Source organism: Natator depressus, chromosome 3, assembly GCF_965152275.1.
Source record: "Natator depressus isolate rNatDep1 chromosome 3, rNatDep2.hap1, whole genome shotgun sequence".
Classification (NCBI taxonomy): Eukaryota; Metazoa; Chordata; order Testudines; family Cheloniidae; genus Natator; species Natator depressus.
Window position 1 is genome coordinate 181,469,660 of NC_134236.1, and position 20,731 is coordinate 181,490,390.

Consider the following 20,731-nt stretch of genomic DNA (forward strand, 5'->3'; position numbering starts at 1 on the left):
CCTCAAGAGTTTGGAGAGGTATCACCAATGATGCCGCCGCAAGATCGCCGCACTAATGCCAGCATACTCGCCGAAGCCAATGTCACAGCATGGAAGCAATGATCCTCATGCACCAGCTTTGCTGGGTTGGACATTGTGTGCGGATGCCAGACTCTTGCCTCCCAAAACAAGAGCTCACTCATGGTCAGAGATCCCGTGGTGGTCAGAGTAAACCATACAAAGACACACTGAAAGCGTACCTTAAGAAAAGTGATGTGGACCTCACAAGCTGGGAAGAGCAAGACACCAACTGACCCCAATGGCGCCATATCCTCCATCAGGCAGTGGCCCGCTTCGAGGAGAAGCGCCTTGCCCTCTAAGCTGAAAAGAGAGCGGAGGAAGGAAAAATAAATAACTTTCTCCTAGCAGGCCGCTGGCCTGCCACAAAATGTCTGTACCTACTGTGGGCAGATTTGCAGTTCCAGGATCGGACTCCTGAGTCATCTCAGGACCCATATGTAAATCCATGGTTGAGATCATCCTCAAATCAAGGGATTGCCAATCATCAGTCATCACAGTTCAGGGCAATTTCACTTGTATTCCCCCTCTGTGGTTCACCAAGGGCACCCATTTTTAGATTTCTGGATCCCCAGCCATCACCTCTCTTGGATACATACCCAAGTCTCATTCCATCCCAACCAGGGCATTTCCAGACTGAACAGTTCCCTGTCTACTCTATGAATCCCCAGCAAGTCAGATTCTCTACACAGGCCTGCTTTGCTTTTTCTCCTCAGAGGTTATAAACAGCGTTATTGCCCAAACTTATAAGGTGCAACACAGCTTTACCTATGCAAAGACATATATTCCTAAGGTGAAAGCAATTCAGAGATAACTTATTAAAACAATAAAAGAACTTACACACATGCTAATAACCATACCAAGGGCACTGGGAGGAGTCAGTCATTCAAACTGAACCAAGGGGTTTTCTGTGGTTACAAGTCCATAACCATTTTGTCTCAGAACAAGCACACCCATGAATCTGAGAGTTGCTCCTTTGTACAGTTTGGGCCTCTGATCTTGTCCTCGTGAAACAAGTGGTCAGCGGACAAAGGTCCCCTCCTCAGGGCAAAGCTTCAAAAGGCTGAGTTCCTGGATAACCAAAGTGGATACATTAGCAAACACTTCCCCATGGAGATTTTCTGGGAAAGCTACTTAACTTTAAAAGTTCATTCTTGTCCTGAACATTGTTTAAGATAGTCCTTAGAAGCTTGCAACACTTCCCAGGATTTAATTAGTCATGTCTTCCCCTAGAGAAGTTACATACAATCCCACAATAATATGTAAACATTTGCATTTTTAATACAAAGAACTTCTAAAAATATTTAAACTTAATTCAGTGAAGTTTAACTTAATTCAATAAGGTTTGTCCAGGAAATTGCTGTATCTGTCATAGTAACAAAAGCATATATTACTGGTACATACTGCCAGGATGGTACATAGCTGGTAGAGGGTTACTTGCAGATGCTGTTATGTGAAAATTTAGGATAAGCAAAGAATCCAGGTGCACTTCTATGCTGCAAACTGCACTGACGTGATTACTTGTGGGTGTGTTTATAAACAGCCATGGAAACTTCATTCCCATTAAAAACATGATTATATTATCCCTTGGATTATCCAACAGAAAGAACAAAAAATGTTTGAAAGATTAAAAAAAAAGAAAAACAAAAGAGTAAAAATATCAAATGACTGTAATATAATCCCATGTGGGTTGTTTTCATTTACGCCAGAACACATACCCACACAGGTTGCATATCCTACGTTGTCCCTGGAGCTATGCATACTTGTTTAGTTCATTTCCCGCACATTTCATGGACAAACCTGTTTATGAAAATAAGATCCAAGGCAAAACCACCTTCTTCCTGTTTCTCTTGCTTAGTCACTGAGCTAAATACAAAGTAAATTCCCTCTACACATCTGTTACATGGTTCAGAAATAGAGAGATGGGGGAGAATTGCAAAGAGATTATTGCCTGGTCCAGACCAGAGGCGGAAAAAAAGGAGACCAAATTGGGGAAATAAGGATATTGAGAAGAGGGGCCAGGGAAGAAGAACAATGGATTAGGAATGGAGGGCATGTGTAGAAGAAAGAAGCCACACAAAAAAACCCTCAGATAAGCTTCAGATAGGATCATTGTTACTATCCCTTTTATGGTTTACCCAGCACTAGTAAATACTATTATTTCTAAAGACACATATTTTCTGAGTTGGCTCTGAGAAGCAACGTGATTTTTTAAAAAATAAGTAATTGTATGATTATGTTAGCATTTTTTTCTTCACACGTGTATGTGTGCATAATTATATTGGACATGATTCTGATCTCACACTGATTTTACACTCATTTAACTCCAGTCATTTCATAGATTATAGAACCAGAAGGGAACATTGCGATCAGCTAGTCTGACCTTTTGCATATCACAGTCCCTAAAACTAACCTGAATTAATTCCTGTTTGAACTAGAGCATATCTTTTAGGGAAAAAAATCTGTTCTTGATTTAAAGACTTCCAGCATTGGAGAATCTACAACAACCTTAGTTGTCCCAGTGGTTAATTACACTCACTATTAAAGATTTGCACCTAATTTTGAGTCTGAATTTGTTTAGCTTAAACTTTCAGCTGTTAAATCTGGATATACCTTGATATATCTTTGTCTGCTCGATGAAAGAGCCCTCTATTCTAGAGCCAATTTCAGTTCCTCATGTAGATACTTATTAAAGCTGGGCAGTAAACACTTTTCCCATCCCATGGCCACGTCTACACTACCCGCCGGATTGGCCGGTAGCGATCAATCTATCGGGGATCGATTTATCGCGTCTAGTGTAGATGCAATAAATCGATCCCCGATCACTCTGCCGTCGACTCCGGAACTCCACCAGGGCGAGAGGCGGAAGCAGATTCGACGGGGGAGCGGCGGTTGTCGATCCCGCGCCGCGAGGACACGAAATAAGTGATTCTAAGTCGATCTAAGATACGTCGACTTCAGCTATGCTAATCTCGTAGCTGAAGTTGCGTATCTTAGATCGATTCCCCCCCCGCCCAGTATAGACCAGGCCCATGAGGATATGGGATTTTAATAGTGTTCCTTCCCCAAATTGTGAGGAAAAGTCAAAGTCCTAATACATGTGAACAATATTAAAACTTTTTTTCTTTTCTTTTTTCAAAATTGGGTATTTGTCAGAACCAACCCTTTCCCATGAATGATTTCAGTTTCTACACATTGGCATTCTCCAGTTGTCACCAGCTGGCTGGCCTTTAGGGCAAGCTAGACTCAGCTTTGCCCCTGATCTATCCATGTCAGGGAAATTAGTGATCCCAGCTGGCTGTAATGGAGTTAGTGACTGACCCGAATTGCAGAGAACTGAAAGAGAGCTGAAAGAGAGCTCATTTGAAGGCAGAAGACTGAGAAGATAGGGAGTACCCTCTGTCTGTCTCTCTGGCAGGGCCTGGAGGCAGACTGAGAAGGCTGAAGGGACAGAATTGATCCTTGTGGCTGGCCCTGGAAAGGGGTAATGCAGGGATACACAGAAGAGGAGGCCGGACTCTCCTATAGAAAGAAACTCACAGGGAGAAGAATAGGGGTGGGGTGGACAGAGAGAGGTTGAGTTAGGGCCTACCACAGCTGGAAGAGGCCCACGAGGACAGAGCCCTGAAATAGGGTTGATAAGGTGAAGCAGAAAATTTCAGTAACCCAAAGGGGCAGAATAATTATTCTGGTTTGTTTTGATTTCCATTTGGACCTTTTGGTTATCCCAGAAGGAGCTGAGCTTCATCTGACTTGGCAAGGGGGCCAAGCCATGAAACACCTGATGAGAGGTGGATAGCCTACAGGAGGCACTGGAACCAAGGATACCAGCAACATTGCGCACGGATACCAGTAGGCACTCCGAGAAAGAATGTGCCGCACTGCACTGGTGGAAAAAAGTATCTTGTCAAAAGAATTCACAACCAACTCTAGTACTTATAGACTAAATCTAGTCATCCTTAACCTTCTATTTTTTTAAGCTATATAAATTGAGATCCTGGAGTCTTTCACTGTAGGGCATATTTTCCAATCCTTTAATCATTCTTATGGCTCTTCTCTGAACACTCTCCAGTTTATCAAATTCCTTCTTGGATTGTGGACACCAGAACTGGACACATACCACACAGACTATGCTGACAGCTTGTGCCACACGATCTCAAAGAAACTGTGGAACCACCTGATCAACATCCTCTACAGCAAACAGGGAAAGATTAAGAATGAGCTCTCAAAACTGGATACTCTCATAAAAAACTAACCTTCCACGCAAACTTCCTCATGGTTGGACTTTACAAAAACTAGACAGGCCATTTACAACACATACTTTGCTTCTCTACAAAAGAAAAAGGACACTAAACTATCTAATCTACTACATGCCACAAGAGGCCGCAACAGTGGTTCCCTTAACCCACCCAGCAATATTGTTAATCTATCCAACTATACTCTTAGCCCAGCAGAAGAATCTGTCCTATCTCGGGGCCTCTCCTTCTGCCCCTACACCCCCACAAACATGATACAGTTCTGTGGTGACTTAGAATCCTACTTTCGATGTCTCCGACTCAAGGAATATTTCCAACACACCTCTGAACAACATACTAACCCACAGAGAACTTCCTACCAAGACTACAAAAAGAAGGATTCTGGGTGGACTCCTCCTAAAGGTCAAAACAACAGACTGGACTTTTACATAGAGTGCTTCCGCCGACGTGCACAGGCTGAAATTATGGAAAAGCAGCATCACTTGCCCCATAACCTCAGCCGTGCAGAACACAATGCCATCCACAGCCTCAGAAACAACTCTGACATCATAATCAAAAAGGCTGACAAAGGAGGTGCTGTTGTCATCATGAATAGGTCGGAATATGAACAAGAGGCTGCTAGGAAGCTCTCCAAGCTTCCATTCTACAAGCCATTACCCTCTGATCCCACTGAGGGTTACCAAAAGAAACTACACCATCTGCTCAAGAAACTCCCTGAAAAAGCACAAGAACAAATCCACACAGACACACCCCCTGGAACCCTGACCTGGGGGATTCTATCTGCTACCCAAGATCCATAAACCTGGCAATCCTGGACACCCCATCATCTCAGGCATTGGCACCCTGACAGCAGGATTGTCTGGCTATGTAGACTCCCTCCTCAGGCCCTACGCTACCAGCACTCCTAGCTATCTTCGAGACACCACTGACTTCCTGAGGAAAGTACAATCCATCGGTGATCTTCCTGAAAACACCATCCTAGCCACTATGGATGTAGAAGCCCTCTACACCAACATTCCACACAAAGATGGACTACAAGCCATCAGGAAAAGTATCCCCGATAATGTCACAGCAAACCTGGTGGCTGAACTTTGTGACTTTGTCCTCACCAATAACTATTTCACATTTGGGGACAATGTATACCTTCAAATCAGCGGCACTGCTATGGGTACCCGCATGGCCCCACAGTATGCCAACATTTGTATGGCTGACTTACAACTACACTTCCTCAGCTCTCATCCCCTAATACCTCTACTCTACTTGTGCTACATTGATGACATCATCATCTGGACCCATGGAAAAGAAGCCCTTGAGGAATTCCACCATGATTTCAACAATTTCCATCCCACCATCAACCTCAGCCTGGATCAGTCCACACAAGAGATCCACTTCCTGGACACTATAGTGCTAATAAGCGATGGTCACATAAACACCACCCTATACCAGAAACCTACTGACCGCTATTCCTACCTACATACCTCCAGCTTTCATCCAGACCACACCACATGATCCATTGTCTACAGCCAAGCTCTACGATACAACCACATTTGCTCCAACCCCTCAGACAGAGACAAACACCTACAAGATCTCTATCAAGCATTCTTACAACTACAATGCCCACCTGCTGAAGTGAAGAAACAGATGGACAGAGCCAGGAGAGTACCCAGAAGCTACCTACTACAGGACAGGCCCAACTAAGAAAATAACAGAACGCCACTAGCCATCACCTTCAGCCCCCAACTAAAACTGCTCCAATGCATCATCAAGGATCTACAACCTATCCTGAAGGACGAGCCATCACTCTTACAGATCTTGGGAAACAGGCCAGTCCTTGCTTACAGACAGCCCCCCAACCTGAAGCAAATATTCACCAGCAACCACACACCACACAACAGAACCACTAACCCAGGAACCTATCCTTGCAACAAAGCCCGTTGCCAACTGTGTCCACATATCTATTCAGGGGACACCATCATAGGGCCTAATCACATCAGCCACACTATCAGAGGCTAGTTCACCTGCACATCTACCAATGTGATATATGCCATCATGTGCCAGCGATGCCCCTCTGCCATGTACATTGGTCAAACTGGACAGTCTCTATGTAAAAGAATAAATGAACACAAATCAGATGTCAAGAATTATAACATTCAAAAACCAGTGGGAGAACACTTCAATCTCTCTGGTCACTCGATTACAGACCTAAAAGTGGCAATTCTTCAACAAAAAACCTTCAAAAACAGACTCCAATGAGAGACTGCTGAATTGGAATTAATTTGCAAACTAGATACAATTAACTTAGGCTTGAATAGAGACTGGGAGTGGATGGGTCATTACACAAAGTAAAACTATTTCCCCATGTTTATTTCCCCCCCTCCACTCCCCACTGTTCCTCAAACGTTCTTGTCAATTGCTGGAAATGGTCCACCTTGATTATCACTGCAAAAGGTCCCCCGCCCCCCCGCTCTCCTGCTGGTAATAGCTTACCTTAAGAGATCACTCTCGTTACAGTGTGTATGGTAACACCCATTGTTTCATGTTCTGTGTGAACATGAAACAATGTATTTTCCACTGTATTTTCCACTGAATGCATCCAATGAAGTGAGCTGTAGCTCATGAAAGCTTATTCTCAAATAAATTTGTTAGTCTGTCAGGTGCCACAAGTACTCCAGTATTTCAGTTGCAGTCACACCAGTGCCAAATACAGAGATAATATGACCTCTGTATTCCTACTTGATGTTCCCCTGTTCATTCAACCAAGGATTGCATTAGCCCTTTTGTCCACAGCATCACACTGGGTTATCCATCATTTTCAGTATCACTTTTTCCCAGGATAGAGTCTCCCATCCTTTAACTATGACCTGCATTCTTTGATCCTAGATGTATGACTTCATATTTGGTCATATTAGATGTGACAAAGTTCCTCCTCTGCCTGGGTGGGTCTTGCGGTTAATGCCGGATTTGCTCCCCTCAGAGATTCACGGCAGCCCTCAATTTGGCTACTTTTGTTAGTGGCTCAAACCTGCCGTTCACTCAGCTAACCTCATCTCTGGCCAGCATGGGGGAAAGGAAGGAGAACAATCCCCGCAGTCTCTGCTGGTGCACCTAGTGGGTCGGGGAACAGGCCAGGGACCTTCCCCTCTGGTGGGACCCACAGTCCAGGTCAACTCCTCCTGTATCCAATTGGGAGTTGCGGAGATGGGAGGAACCTGGGCCCGCCCTCTACTCCAGGTTCCAGGCCAGGGCCCTGTGGATCACAGCTGTCCACAGTGTTTCATGTAACACCTGTGTGATAGCTACAACTCCCTGGACTACTTCCCCATGCCCTCCTTCCAACACCTTCTGTATCCTCACCACAGGATAGTCCTCCTGATGCCAGATAGCATTTGTACTCCTCAGTCCTCCACCAGCATGCCCTCTCACTCTCAGCTCCTTGTGCACCCCCCACTGACTAAAGTGAGGTCCTTTTTAAACCAGGTGCCCTGATTAGCCTTCCTGTCTTAATTGATTCTAGCAGCTTCTTAATTGGCTCCAAGTGTCCTAATTAGCCTGTCTGCCTTCATTGGTTCCAGCAAGTTCCTGATTGTTCTGGAACTGCCCCTGTTACTTTACCCAGGGAAAAGGGACCTGCTTAAGCTGGGGCTAATATGTCTGCCTTCTATTGCTCTACTGTAGCTATCTGGCCTGACCCTGTCACATTTCCACCCTCCCGCCCCGCTCAACACCACGGGGTCGGGCAACATGGGACGTCAGGCAGTGTACCCATGACAAGCCATCTGCTTTGCCATGGTGGCTTTCAGCCTGGCGTTGTATGGTGAATTGGAAAGGTTGTAGGAACAGGAACCATCTGTTCACCCTTGCGTTCTTCTCTTTATTTCACTGCATCCACTGGAGGGGTGCATGGTCGGTCACAAGGGTAAACCATCGTCCCAGAAAGTAATAACGTAGTGTTTCCGTGGTCCATTTCACAGCAAGGCACTCTCTCTCAACCACTGCAGACTTCTGCTCTCTCGGGAAGAGTTTCCTGCTGAGGTAGAGGATTGGGTGTTCTTTGTCTCCGATCATCTGTGATAGGACAGCTCCCAATCCTACTTCAGATGCATCTGTCTGTAAAATGAATTCTTTGTTGAAGTTTGGGGCTATAAGCATGGGGCTACTGCAGAGGGCTGTCCATAGATCCGTGAATTTTTTCTCTGTGGCATCTGTCCACTTTACCATGTCTGGACCCCAGGCTTTTATCAGGTCTGTCAGGGGACTTGCTCTGATGGTGAAATGGGGAATAAATCGCCAGTAGTACTCCACCACACCCAGGAAAGCCCAGACTTGCTTTTCTGATTCGGCTGGGGCCAATTTTGTATAGCCTCCAGTTTGTTTAGGGCTTGATCATGCCCCTTCCTACAATGTAGCCAAGGTATTTAGCCTCGGCTAGCCCTATAGCACACTTGGCTGGGTTGGCCATGAGTCCGGCCCATCTTAGCATGTCCAGTACCGCTTCCACCTTTTCCAAGTGAGTCTCCCAGTCGGGCGTGTGAATAATCACATCATCCAGGTATGCAGCTGAATAACTGGAATGGGGCCGCAGGAGCTTGTCCATAAGACGCTGGAAGATGCCCAGTGCAGACCAAAAGGAAGAACAGTATATTGAAACAGACCCACTGGTGTAGAGAATGCCATCTTTTTTTTCGCCTCTTTGGCAAGGGGAATCTGCCAGTATCCCTTTATTAAATCACGGGTAGTCAAAAATTGGGCATTGCCCAGGCAGTCAACTAACTTATCAATACGGGGTATGGGGTATGCATCAAATTTGGATATCTCGTTCAGCCGGCGAAAATCATTACAAAACCTAGTGGTGCCATAGTGGGTGTGGGCACCAACACAATTGGGCTCGACCATTGACTGTGGGACTCTTCGATGATTCCCAGTTCCAACATCCTTTTGACCTCCGCCTTGATCTCCTTCCTTTTTGCCTCTGGAACCCAGTCAGGCCTTAAAATTACCTTTTCCCCAGGGTCTGTGACAATGTGGTGATATGCTTTGGTGGTCCAGCCTGGTTTGGTTGAAAATACGTCCTGGTACTGCTTGATCATCTCAGTTACCTCCTTATTCTGGTTCGGCGTCAGATCAGTGGATATCCTGATCTGCTCATTTAGGTTATTTCCCTGGATCGGGGCCTCTTGGGCTACTACACATGTCTCTCACTGGTGCCAAGATTTCAAGAGGTTAATGTGATAAATCTGTTCTTGTTTTAGGTGTCCTGGCTGCCACACTTTGTAGGTTACTTCCTCCTCAGGTTCAACCACCTCATAGGGCCCCTGCCATTGGGCCAAAAGCTTGCTTTCTGTCGTAGGTACCAACACCATCACCTGATCCCCTGGTTGGAACTGTCGGACTTTTGCCGGGCAATTGTAATGGGTTCACTGGGCCTCCTGCACCTTTTCCAAATGTTCCCATACAATAGGGGGGACCCAGGCTATCCGGTCTCGCATCTGCAATACATGTTCAATGATATTTCTTCCCTCATTGGGTTCCTCTTCCCAGATCTCTTTGGCGATATCTAGTATGCCACGGGGGTGGCACCCGTGTAGTAACTCAAAAGGGGAGAACCCAGTTGAGGCCTGAGGTACCTCCCGGATGGCTAATATAAGCTAAGGTAGTAGGGTGTCCCAATCCTTCCCATCCTGACTTACCACCTTCTCTATCACAGCCTTGAGGGTTTGGTTAAACCTTTCTACAAGCCTTTCGGTCTGCAGATGATAGACTGAAGTTCTCAGGGTATGTATATGGAGCAGGGTACAGAGGTCCTTCATTAGCCTCGACAGACATGGGGTTTCTTGGTCTGTTAATATCTCATTTGGTAGCTGCACTCAGGCAAAGATTGCCACCAGCTCTTTGGCTATCGTTTTAGAGGCTGTGTTCCACAGGGGGATGGCTTCTGGGTAACGAGTAGCATAGTCCAAAACAGCAAGTATATATTGGTGGCCCCGAGCTGTCTTCTCCAGGGGTCATACTAGGTCCATGGCTATTCACTCAAAGGGGACCTCTATGATGGGAAGAGGTACTAAAGGTGACCTCAAGTGGGAGTGGGGTCTGTGCAGCTGACACTCTGGGCAGGACGCACAGTACCTCCGCACTTCTTCATGTACTCCGGGCCAGAAGAACCGTTGTAGGACTCGTGCCAGGGTCTTCTCTACCCCCAAATGCCCCCCCAAAAGATGACTATGGGCAAGATTTAATACAGCATTCTGGTGTTTTTGAGGTACTAGGATCTGCTGTACCTTCTGGCCTTGTACTGGTGCAACCCAGTACAAGAGATCCTTCTTCATTATGAAGTAGGGTCCTGTCCCTGGGTTTTCCCTTCCACGGGGACCCCATCTATTTCGGTCACCTCCTTCCTAATGTTGTCGTACGTTGGGTCTTCAGCCTGATCCTGTCCAAAATTTTCTCTCCCGGGGCTAATCTGCCTGAGATCAAGGGGGCCAATCTCTGTCACCACTACTGGTTCAGAGGCATTAGGGTGGGGATTAGATTCAGATGCTTCTCCCTCCTGGGTGGCCTTCTTGTCAGCTGCTTGGGTCCGCCTACCTACGAGAGCTACCCTCTGGCTTTGGGGTCAGTATTCGGGTTCCCAAGGGCTTAGCTGCCCTTCTTTCCCTTTTCGTCTTTCTACCCTGCCTAGGAGTGGAGAACAGATCTGGGGATATTTCAGAGAAGATTTGGAGTTGGCAGTCTACTGTGGATGTCTCCCTAACTTCAGGGTTTCCCTCTTTCTCCAATCCCCCTGCCGGAAGTAAGTCTCCAAACCCTGGAAAGTTCCTCCCTGTGAGCACCAGGTATGGGACTTTAGTGACCACACCTGCTGCTACCTCAGTAGTGTTCCCCTGGATTTCAATTTTTACCGGGATGGTGGGGTAATAACTAACTGTCCCATGGACGCATGTCACCCCTGTGCACTTTGCCTGCAGCAGCTGACTATACTTCACAAGCTTCCCTGAAATAAGCGTGATAGCACTCCCCAAATCAACCAGTGCTGTGGTTTCTGCCCCATTTAGTTTTACTGGTCTGGTGTACATATGTGGGGTTAGTGTGACCCCCACCAGGTGAATTAGGGAGCATGTGTCTGCCCAGTTCCCCAGGTTACACTGCATAGGCTCCTCAGCATTGGGACACTGTGCAGCTCTGTGTCCCCACTCCCCACAGGTGTAACATCTCTATGGGGCCCTAGGCATTCCCCAGTTTCTTGGTTTGGGCAGTCTAATGACACTATCCTCTTCCTCCTCAGTGCTCTGACTCTTTGTGGCCTCTGATGGGCTTTCAGCCTCTCTCTTTTTCCATCTAGGCCTTCCTAGGGGCCCAGTCGCCCGAGCTCTGGGGCTTGGTGCTGCTAGTTTAACACAGGGTGCCTCTTCCTTAAGTGGCTGGGTCAGTTCCCTTGCCGTCCTTCACCTCTCTACCAGTGTGACAAGCTCGTCATAGGTGGAGGGTTCATTCTGGCGTACCCAGGCACGAAGGTCTGGCAGTAGTCCCCTCATGTATCAGTCAATGACCAGAACCTCTAGTATCTCTTCCGGACTCAGGGACTCAGTTCATAACCACTTTTGTGTGAGATGGATGAGGTCATATAATTGGGACCGCGGGGTTTTGTTTTCCTGGTACTTCCACTCATGATATTGCTGGGCCCACACTGCGGTCATTACCCCAGATCTGGCCCGCATCTCTGCTTTCAGCTGTGGGTAGTCTGCCTCAGCCTCTTCAGACAGATCATAGTAGGCCTTCTGGGCCTCTCCACACAGGAATGGGGAGAGAATGCATACCACAGTTCCTGGGGCAAAGCCTCCCGCAGGGCTATCCTCTCAAAGGCCAGGAGGTATGCCTCTATGTCATCCTCCCACATCATTTTCTGCAGCCAATTGCTGGCCCATATGATCTGCGTCCCATCATGGCCACGGGTCAGTTCTGTAAGGACCTTTACCTGGTTTACCAGTTCCTGCAACATAGCACGGTCTTGAGTTGCCTGGTCCATCAACAGGCCATTGGTCTCTTGCTGCAGCCGCACTGCCTCCTATTGGGTGGCTGCGTGGACACGGGAAACTGCCTGCTGGGCAGCCGTGGCTTGTATCAGTGCCCGCACTACGTCCTACATTGTGGTGAAAAAAATTAAACCCTCTCCTTCTTCTGCTGCGCTGTGTACACCAAATCCCACCTCTAACACCAGTTGTGACAAAGTTCCTCTTCTGTCTTGGTGGGTCCTGTGCTTATTGGCGGATTTGCTTGCCTCAGGGATCCATGGCAGCCCTCAGTTTGGCTACTTTTGTTAGTGGCTCAAACCTGCCGTTCACTCAGCTAACCTCATCTCTGGCCAGCATGGGGGAAAGGAAGGAGAACAATCCCCGCAGTCTCTGCTGGTGCACCTAGTGGGTCGGGGAACAGGCCAGGGACCTTCCCCTCTGGTGGGACCCACAGTCCAGGTCAACTCCTCCTGTATCCAATTGGGAGTTGCGGGGATGGGAGGAACCCAGGCCCGCCCTCTACTCCAGGTTCCAGGCCAGGGCACTGTGGATCACAGCTGTCCACAGTGTTTCATATAACACCTGTGTGATAGCTACAACTCCCTGGGCTAATTTCCCATGCCCTCCTTCCAACACCTTCTGTATCCTCACCACAGGACCTTCCTCCTGATGCCAGATAGCATTTGTACTCCTCAGTCCTCCACCAGCATGCCCTCTCACTCTCAGCTCCTTATGCGCCCCCCACTGACTGAAATGAGGTCCTTTTTAAACCAGGTGCCCTGATTAGCCTTCCTGTCTTAATTGATTCTAGCAGCTTCTTAATTGGCTCCAGGTGTCCTAATTAGCCTGTCTGTCTTCACTGGTTCCGGCAAGATCCTGATTGTTCTGGAACTGCCCCTGTTACCTTACCCAGGGAAAAGGGACCTGCTTAAGCTGGGGCTAATATATCTGCCTTCTATCACTCTCCTATAGCCATCTCGCCTGACCCTGTCACATAGAACAGAGAACTATTAACTAGATCTCTCTGTATCAATGTCCTGCCCTGTTCATTATTTATCACTCCCCATTTTTGTGTCATCTACAAACTTTATCATTAATTATTTTGTTTTCTTCTAAGTCATTGATTGTATATATATTACAGAGTTGGGCCAATAATTAGTTCCTGGAGTCCCCACTAGAAATCCACCCTCTTGATGTTGATTCCTCATTTAGAATTACATTTTGAGACTTGTCAGTAGCCAGATTTTAATATATGTTTATATTTGGACACTATTTTACAACAGCCACTCCTGAGATGTGTCATCTATGGTATGTCTACCCTAAATCTGGGCTCGTAATTCCCAGCTTGAGGAGAGGCCAGGTCTGATCAAGCTAGTGCTCTAGAAACAGAGGGTAGCCGCAACAGCACAAACAACAGGGGGGCAAGCTGCCAAGTGCATACATGTTCTGAGACACTAGGCAAATATTCAAGGCAGCTCACTCCTCCTGCCATTCATGCCAGCACAGCTACGCTCTATTTATTAGCACACTAGATCAATCAGAGCTAGTGCAGCTATGTCTCCTTTAGTTGGAAATTATACTCCTATCTCAAAGTGTAGCCATACCCTTAGAAACACAAAACTTTAGGGGGCTAAAAAGAGATTTCAACTTTACTGGGACCCTCAATTAATGATGTTTCAGAGGCAGGCATTCATTGTGCATTATTGATTAATTCCATTGATTATTTAACATGATCCCAAATGCCCATTAGTGGAGAGACTTGCATATACAGCAGTCATGTTATTCACAACACAGAAACAACACCACTACCCAAATATGTTGATAAACTATATGATAGTAGTGGTTTTATGGCTTAGAAAATGACTTGTGTGGCGAGCTTTTCTGGGGAGGTGGAGTAAAACAAATGTGTGATATGGAACAGAAGCACTTGAAATGCAGGTTGATTAAATTAAATATGAATACTGTCTTTTAGTTTTATCCAATAACCTTCAGTCAGACTTTGAAGGTGGGGAAATTCAGCAGCATGACATCCAGTAATACTGTCTGTGATTGTCCTGGCTTCGATCTTATCTCTGATATTGGCTTCCCAAATGTATTGCTTCATGATCAACATAGATGCTATTATCCCCAATTCCTAGGAGAAGGCAAAAATGTGTTAACTTATGGAAAAAAATGTTACAAGGTGATATCTGACCTTGAAAGACTTTGTATACAGGAGTACAAAACTTAAGAAAGTAATAAAGAGCTTAGGGGAGCAAGAAACCTAATACTTCACTATCATCGGCAAAATGGCTGCACACAGAAGGCTATTCAACAATCAAGTACACACAAGCTAATTTGCCACAGATAGCACAAATTCTGTGTAGATTCTTTCTGATTATTTGAATTAACTGTAGGGATATTTTTAGAGCAATGCTGTTTGATTTAATTCAAGCTATTGTTAGTGTTAGTCAATGAGAAGAGCTACTTCATATATTATATAAATATAGATATAAATAAGGTTACAAGTAATAGCCAACGTGAATTTGTCAAAAACAAATGATGCCAAAACAACCTAATTTTATTGTTTGACATGGTTACTGGCCTAGTGGATAAGGGAGAAGCTCTATCATAGAATCATAGAATATTAGTGTTGGAAGAGACCTCAGGAGGTCATCTAGTCCAATCCCCTGCTCAAAGCAGGACCAACACCAACTAAATCATCCCAGCCAAGGCTTTCTCAAGCCGGGCCTTAAAAACTTCTAAGGATGGAGATCCCACTTCCTCCCTAGGTAACCCATTCCTATGCTTCACCACCCTCCTAGTGAAATAGTGTTTCGTAATATCCAACCTAGACCACCCCCACTGAAACTTGAGACCATTGCTTCTTGTTCTGTCATCTGCCACCACTAAGAACAGCCTAGCTCCATCCTCTTTAGAACCCCCCTTTCGGGTAATTGAAGGCTGCTATCAAATCCCCCCTCACTCTTCTCTTCTACAGACTAAATAACCCCAGTTCCCTCAGCCTCCTTCTCGTAAGTCATGTGCCCAAGCCCCCTAATCATTTTTGTTGCCCTCTGCTGGACTCTCTCCAATTTGTCCACATCTCTGCTGTAGTGGGGGGACCAAAACTGGACGCAATACTCCAGGTGTGGCCTCACCAGGGCTGAATAGAGGGGAATAATCACTTCCCTCGATCTGCTGGCAGTGCTCCTACTAATACAGCCCAATATGCCGTTGGCCTTCTTGGCAACAAGGGCACACTGCTGACTCATGTTCAGCTTCTCGTTCACTATAATCCCCAGGTCCTTTTCTGCAGAACTGCCGCTTAGCTAGTCAGTCCCCAGCCTGTAGTAGTGCATGGGATTCTTCCATCGTAAGTGCAGGACTTTGCACTTGTCCTTGTTGAACCTCATCAGATATCTTTTGTCCCAATCCTCCAAATTATCCCTTTTGGCAGCGGGGAGGGATAGCTCGGTGGTTTGAGCATTGGCCTGCTAAACCCAGGGTTGTGAGTTCAATCCTTGAGGGGGCCATTTAGGGATTTGGGGCAAAAATTGGGGATTGGTCCTGCTTTGAGCAGGGGGGTGGACTAGATGACCTCCTGAGATCCCTTCCAATCCTGATATTCTATGTTTATTCCAATTTTTCTAGGTCACTCTGGACCCTATCCCTACCCTACAGTGTCTCTACCTCTCCCCCAGCTTAGTGTCATCAGCGAACTTGCTGAGGGTGCAATCTATCCCATTATCCAGATCATTAATAAAGATGTTGAACAAAACCGGCCCGAGGATCGACTCTTGGGGCACTCCACTTGATACCGGCTGCCAACTAGACATGGAGCCATTGATCACTACCCGTTGAGGCCTACAATCTAGCCAGCTTTCTATCCACCTTATAGTCCATTCATCCAATCCATACTTTTTTAACTTGCTGGCAAGAATACAGTGGGAGACCATATCAAAAGCTTTTCTAAAGTCAAGCTATATCACATCCACCACTTTCCCCATATCCACAGAGCCAGGTATCTCATCATAGAAGGCAGTCAGATTGGTCAGGCATGATTTGCCCTTGGTGAATCCATGTTGACGGTTTCTGATCACTTTCCTCTCCTCCAAGTGCTTCAAAATAGATTATTTGAGGACCTGCTCCATGATTTTGCCGGGGACTGAAGCAAGGCTGACTGGTCTGTAGTTCCCCGTGTTCTCTTTCTTCCCTTTTTTAAATATGGGCACTATACGTGCCTTTTTCCAGTCGTCCGGGATCTCCCCCGATCGCCACAAATTTTCAAACATAATGTCCAATGGCTCTGCAATCACATCAGCCAACTCCCTCAGCACTCTTGGATGCATTAGATCTGGACCCATGAACCTGTGCATGTCCAGCTTTTCTAAATAGTACTTAACCTGTTCTTTCACCACTGAGGACTGCTCACCTATTACCCATGCTGTGTTGCCCAGTGCAGCAGTCTGGGAGCTGACCTTGTCTGTGAAGACCAAGGGAAAAAAAGCATTGAGTACTTCAGCTTTTTCCACATCATCTGTCACTATATTGCCTCCCCCATTCAGTAAGGGTCCCACACTTTCCTTGAACTTCTTGTTGCTAACAAAGCTGTAGAAACCCTTCTTGTTACCCTTCACGTCCCTTGCTAGCTGCAACTCCAATTGTGCCTTGGCCTTCCTGATTACACCCCTGCATGCTCTAGCAATATTTTTATACTCTTCCCTAGTCATCTGTCCAAATTTCCACTTCTTGTAAGCTTCGTTTTTTAGTTTAAGTTCACCAAAGATTTCACTGTTAAGCCAAGCTGGTTGCCTGCCATATATGCTATTCTTTCTGCACTTCGGGATGGTTTGTTCCTGCACTCTCAATAAGACTTCTTTAAAATACAGCCATCTCTCCTGGACTCCTCATATTAGCCTCTGAGGGGATTCTGCCCATCAGTTCCCTAAGGGAGTCTAAGTCTGCTTTTCTGAAGTCCAGGTTCCGTATTTTGCTACTCTCCTTTCTTCCTTTTGTCAGGATCCTGAACTGCACCATCTCATGGTCACTGCTGTCTAGGTTGTGATGTGATATATCTTGATTTTAAATAAGGCTTTTCAGACAGTCCCACATGACATTCTCCCAAGCAACATAGGGAAATGTGGTCTGAAATGACTATAAGGTGGGTGCATTTTTTTGAAAGGTTGTACTCAAAGAGTAGTTATGAACGGCTAGCTGTCAAACTGGGAGGATGCATCTAGTGGATCCCACAGGGGTCTTTCCTGGGTGTAGTGCTTTTTTAATTTGGATAGTGGAGTGGAGAGTATGCTTATAAAATTTGCAGATGATGCCAACCTGGGAGGGGTTACTCACACTTTGGAGAAGAGGATTGGAATTCAAAACAACCTTTACAAATCTGAGAATTGGTCTTATATCAACAATATGTAATTCAATAGACAAGTGTAATGAACTACACTTAGGAAGGTAAAATCAAATGCACAAATACAAAATGGGGAATAATTGGCTAAGCAGTAATACTGCTGAAAAGTATCTGTGATTATAGTGAATCATATTGAATATAAGCCAACAATGTGATGCAGTTGTGAAAAAGGCTGATATCTCTCTGGGGTGTGTTAACAGGAGTTGACATATGTAAGATGCGGAAGGTAATTGTCTGGCTCTATCAGCACTGTTGAGGCCTCAGCTGGAGTACTGTGTCCCAGTTTTGTGTGCCACATTGTAAGAAAGAATTGGAGAGAGTCTAGTGGAGAGCAACTAAACTGATAAAAGGTTTCAAAAACCTGAACAATGAGGAAATTAAAAAACAAAACAAAACTAGGCATATTTAGTCTTGAGAAAAGACAGGGCAAACCTGATAAGTCTTCAGATATGTCAATGGCTGTTCCAAAGAGGACTATGATCAGTTATTCTCCATGTCCAATGCAGGTGGGACAAGAGGTAATCTATTTAATTTGCAGCGAGGAAGATATACGTTAGGTATTAGGGAAAACTTTCTAACAATAAGGATAGCTAAACACTGAATTGGCTTCCAAGGGTGGTTTCGGAATCCCCATCATTGGAGGTGTTTAAGAACAGGTTAGCCAAACACCTGTTAGGGATGGTCTTGGTATACTTGGTCCTCCCTCGGTGCAATGGCTGGACTAGATGACTTCTCAAGGTCTCTTCCAGCCCTACATTTCTATGATGTATATATTTGTACATTCTCATATATTAAATAGCATCCATTATTAGTGACTAACATACTTGAACCTATTGAGGGTTATGTTTGATTGGTTAATACAGTTAATTCTACCATTGTAACCACTGTGCTTTGTTTGCAGGTTGTATATAAAAATAATGATGTCAGACTGGAGTTATCTCGACTTGCCAAGCAAGGAGACCCTAAAATGAAGATTCATGGAGTTGTAGCATTTAAATGTGAGAATGTTGCAACCTTGGATCCAATCACATTTGAAACACCAGAGTCTTTCATCTCTTTGCCAAAGTGGAATGCCAAGAAAACAGGGTCAATATCATTTGACTTTCGCACAACTGAGCCAAATGGGCTGATTCTTTTCAGTCATGGAAAACCAAGGCATCAGAAAGATGCCAAACACCCACAAATGGTAAAGGTTGACTTTTTTGCCATTGAGATGCTTGATGGTTACCTTTACCTTCTGTTAGACATGGGATCAGGTACTATTAAAATAAAAGCCTTGCAAAAGAAGGTGAATGATGGAGAGTGGTACCATGTGGACTTTCAGCGGGATGGACGGTCAGGTAAATTTTTTAAAATAGCTTCTTCTTTTCTTTTTTCTGTTTAAAAACATCAGGAAGATTTGAGAGTTGTAATTATATGCTGTTTTTTACTGTTGAAGTTACACATCGTCAGCTAATAAAACTCAAAAGATTTCCAGAGAACAATATGTTTTGTGAACATTTACTGAGTAATCAAGTATTAAATGTTGAAAGCTAATGTATCATGTACTTGCAAAAAAACTTAAAAACAACAAAAATAAACCACCAAACAGAGCGCCCTGTACTCCTGATAATCACTTACATCATCATATTTGTAGAAGGAGCTGAAGTGGCAAATTGCAAGTGTAAAAAAACCAACAGCAACAAAAATCACAACACACTAGCAAATTGTAAGTAATCTCCAGCATGGTAAAAGTGAATACTGTGCCCATAGAAACAACCCAACCCTTCCAATGAAGCTAGTGAACCTCTGCATAATTAATATGCATGTTAATGAATCATGATCAAAACATGGTATTATATGTGGAGCTCAGAAAATAATTGATTTGTCTTCTGTTTGGTAGCTGAATGGAAAAATCTGAAAAGTAAATTGCTTTGTTTTGAAGTGAAACTGAATTTTTTAGTTTTTTCTTTCAGAAATGAAAAACCAGAAAAAAAATGTTTTGGTCAAACAAAATATTTGACTGTGAATTTGAAACTGTTTTGACATTTTCTAAACAAACCATCGCAACATTTCTGAAATATTGGAATTTTCAGGACTTTTTCAGCTGAAACTATTCACCAAATGCAACCTGAATTTGTGAATATATTTGTTGTTCTGAAAAATGTATTTTTCAGCAAACTTACTATTTGCTGAAAATATTCCACCTAGTTCTAATTGTATACTAGCAAAAGTGGAAACATTTGACTAGTGGCCATTGAAATCAACATGAGTAATAAAAACATCAGCTGCCCCTATCTCTGCAGTAAAATTTCAAGTCACACAGGGTATGTCTAGATTGCAGCTAACACTTGTGGCTGGCCCATGTCAGCTGACTCGGGCTGGACTGCAGAACTATAAAACTACTGTGTAGACATCCAGGCTCTGAGACCCCACCCAAATCAACTGATACAGGCCAGCAATGGATGTTTAACTGCAGTGTAGACACATCCATTCCTTAGTGTGTTAGCTAGTGAAACCTTTCTTACGTTCCAGTTGCAGTTGGTTTAATACAAGTTGACTTCAGGAAGTAAACAGTAGTTATTATTCAGAGGACTGTTTAAGGTCTTTTATGGTTCCTCTTCTAACTCTGATGTAAAGATTCATGCCAAGAGTCTGCTAAGAATAAAATAGAATCTAGAAGGTTTAAAAAAAATCCTAAGAAATAATGTACATCACAGCAGTAAATAATAAGGCTATAATTCATTCAGTGAGGGAATTCTTGTGATGTATTACACAAGAGCATTCTTAAATCATTCTGTGGTTTATCTACATAACTAAAACAGCTAGATGACGCTACATCGTTAATTTATGTACACTTCAAAGGTGTATTATTTAATCTCCATCGTTGAAAACCTACTGTATGCCTCCTCTATTTCTCCCTCTGTATCTTGGGTTCCTTTGTTTTTCAACTTCCAGGTTTCTGGTTTATCTTTCTTCCTTCTCCATATCTTGTGTTATTATTTACTGTATGTTCCAAAAGCTATATGATT

General features: G+C 44.7%; 1 protein-coding gene across 23 annotated transcripts in view; it reads left to right on the top strand.

Annotated features, from left to right (window-relative positions):
* NRXN1 (neurexin 1) overlaps positions 1 to 20,731 on the top strand; it is a 1,220,951-nt gene that overhangs the window by 525,609 nt on the left and 674,611 nt on the right. For all 23 annotated transcript variants that reach the window (XM_074949428.1, XM_074949414.1, XM_074949409.1 and 20 more), the window contains one exon: positions 18,622 to 19,060. In XM_074949428.1, coding sequence (XP_074805529.1) covers positions 18,622 to 19,060 — 439 coding nt within the window. The remainder of the gene's footprint in view (positions 1 to 18,621; positions 19,061 to 20,731) is intronic.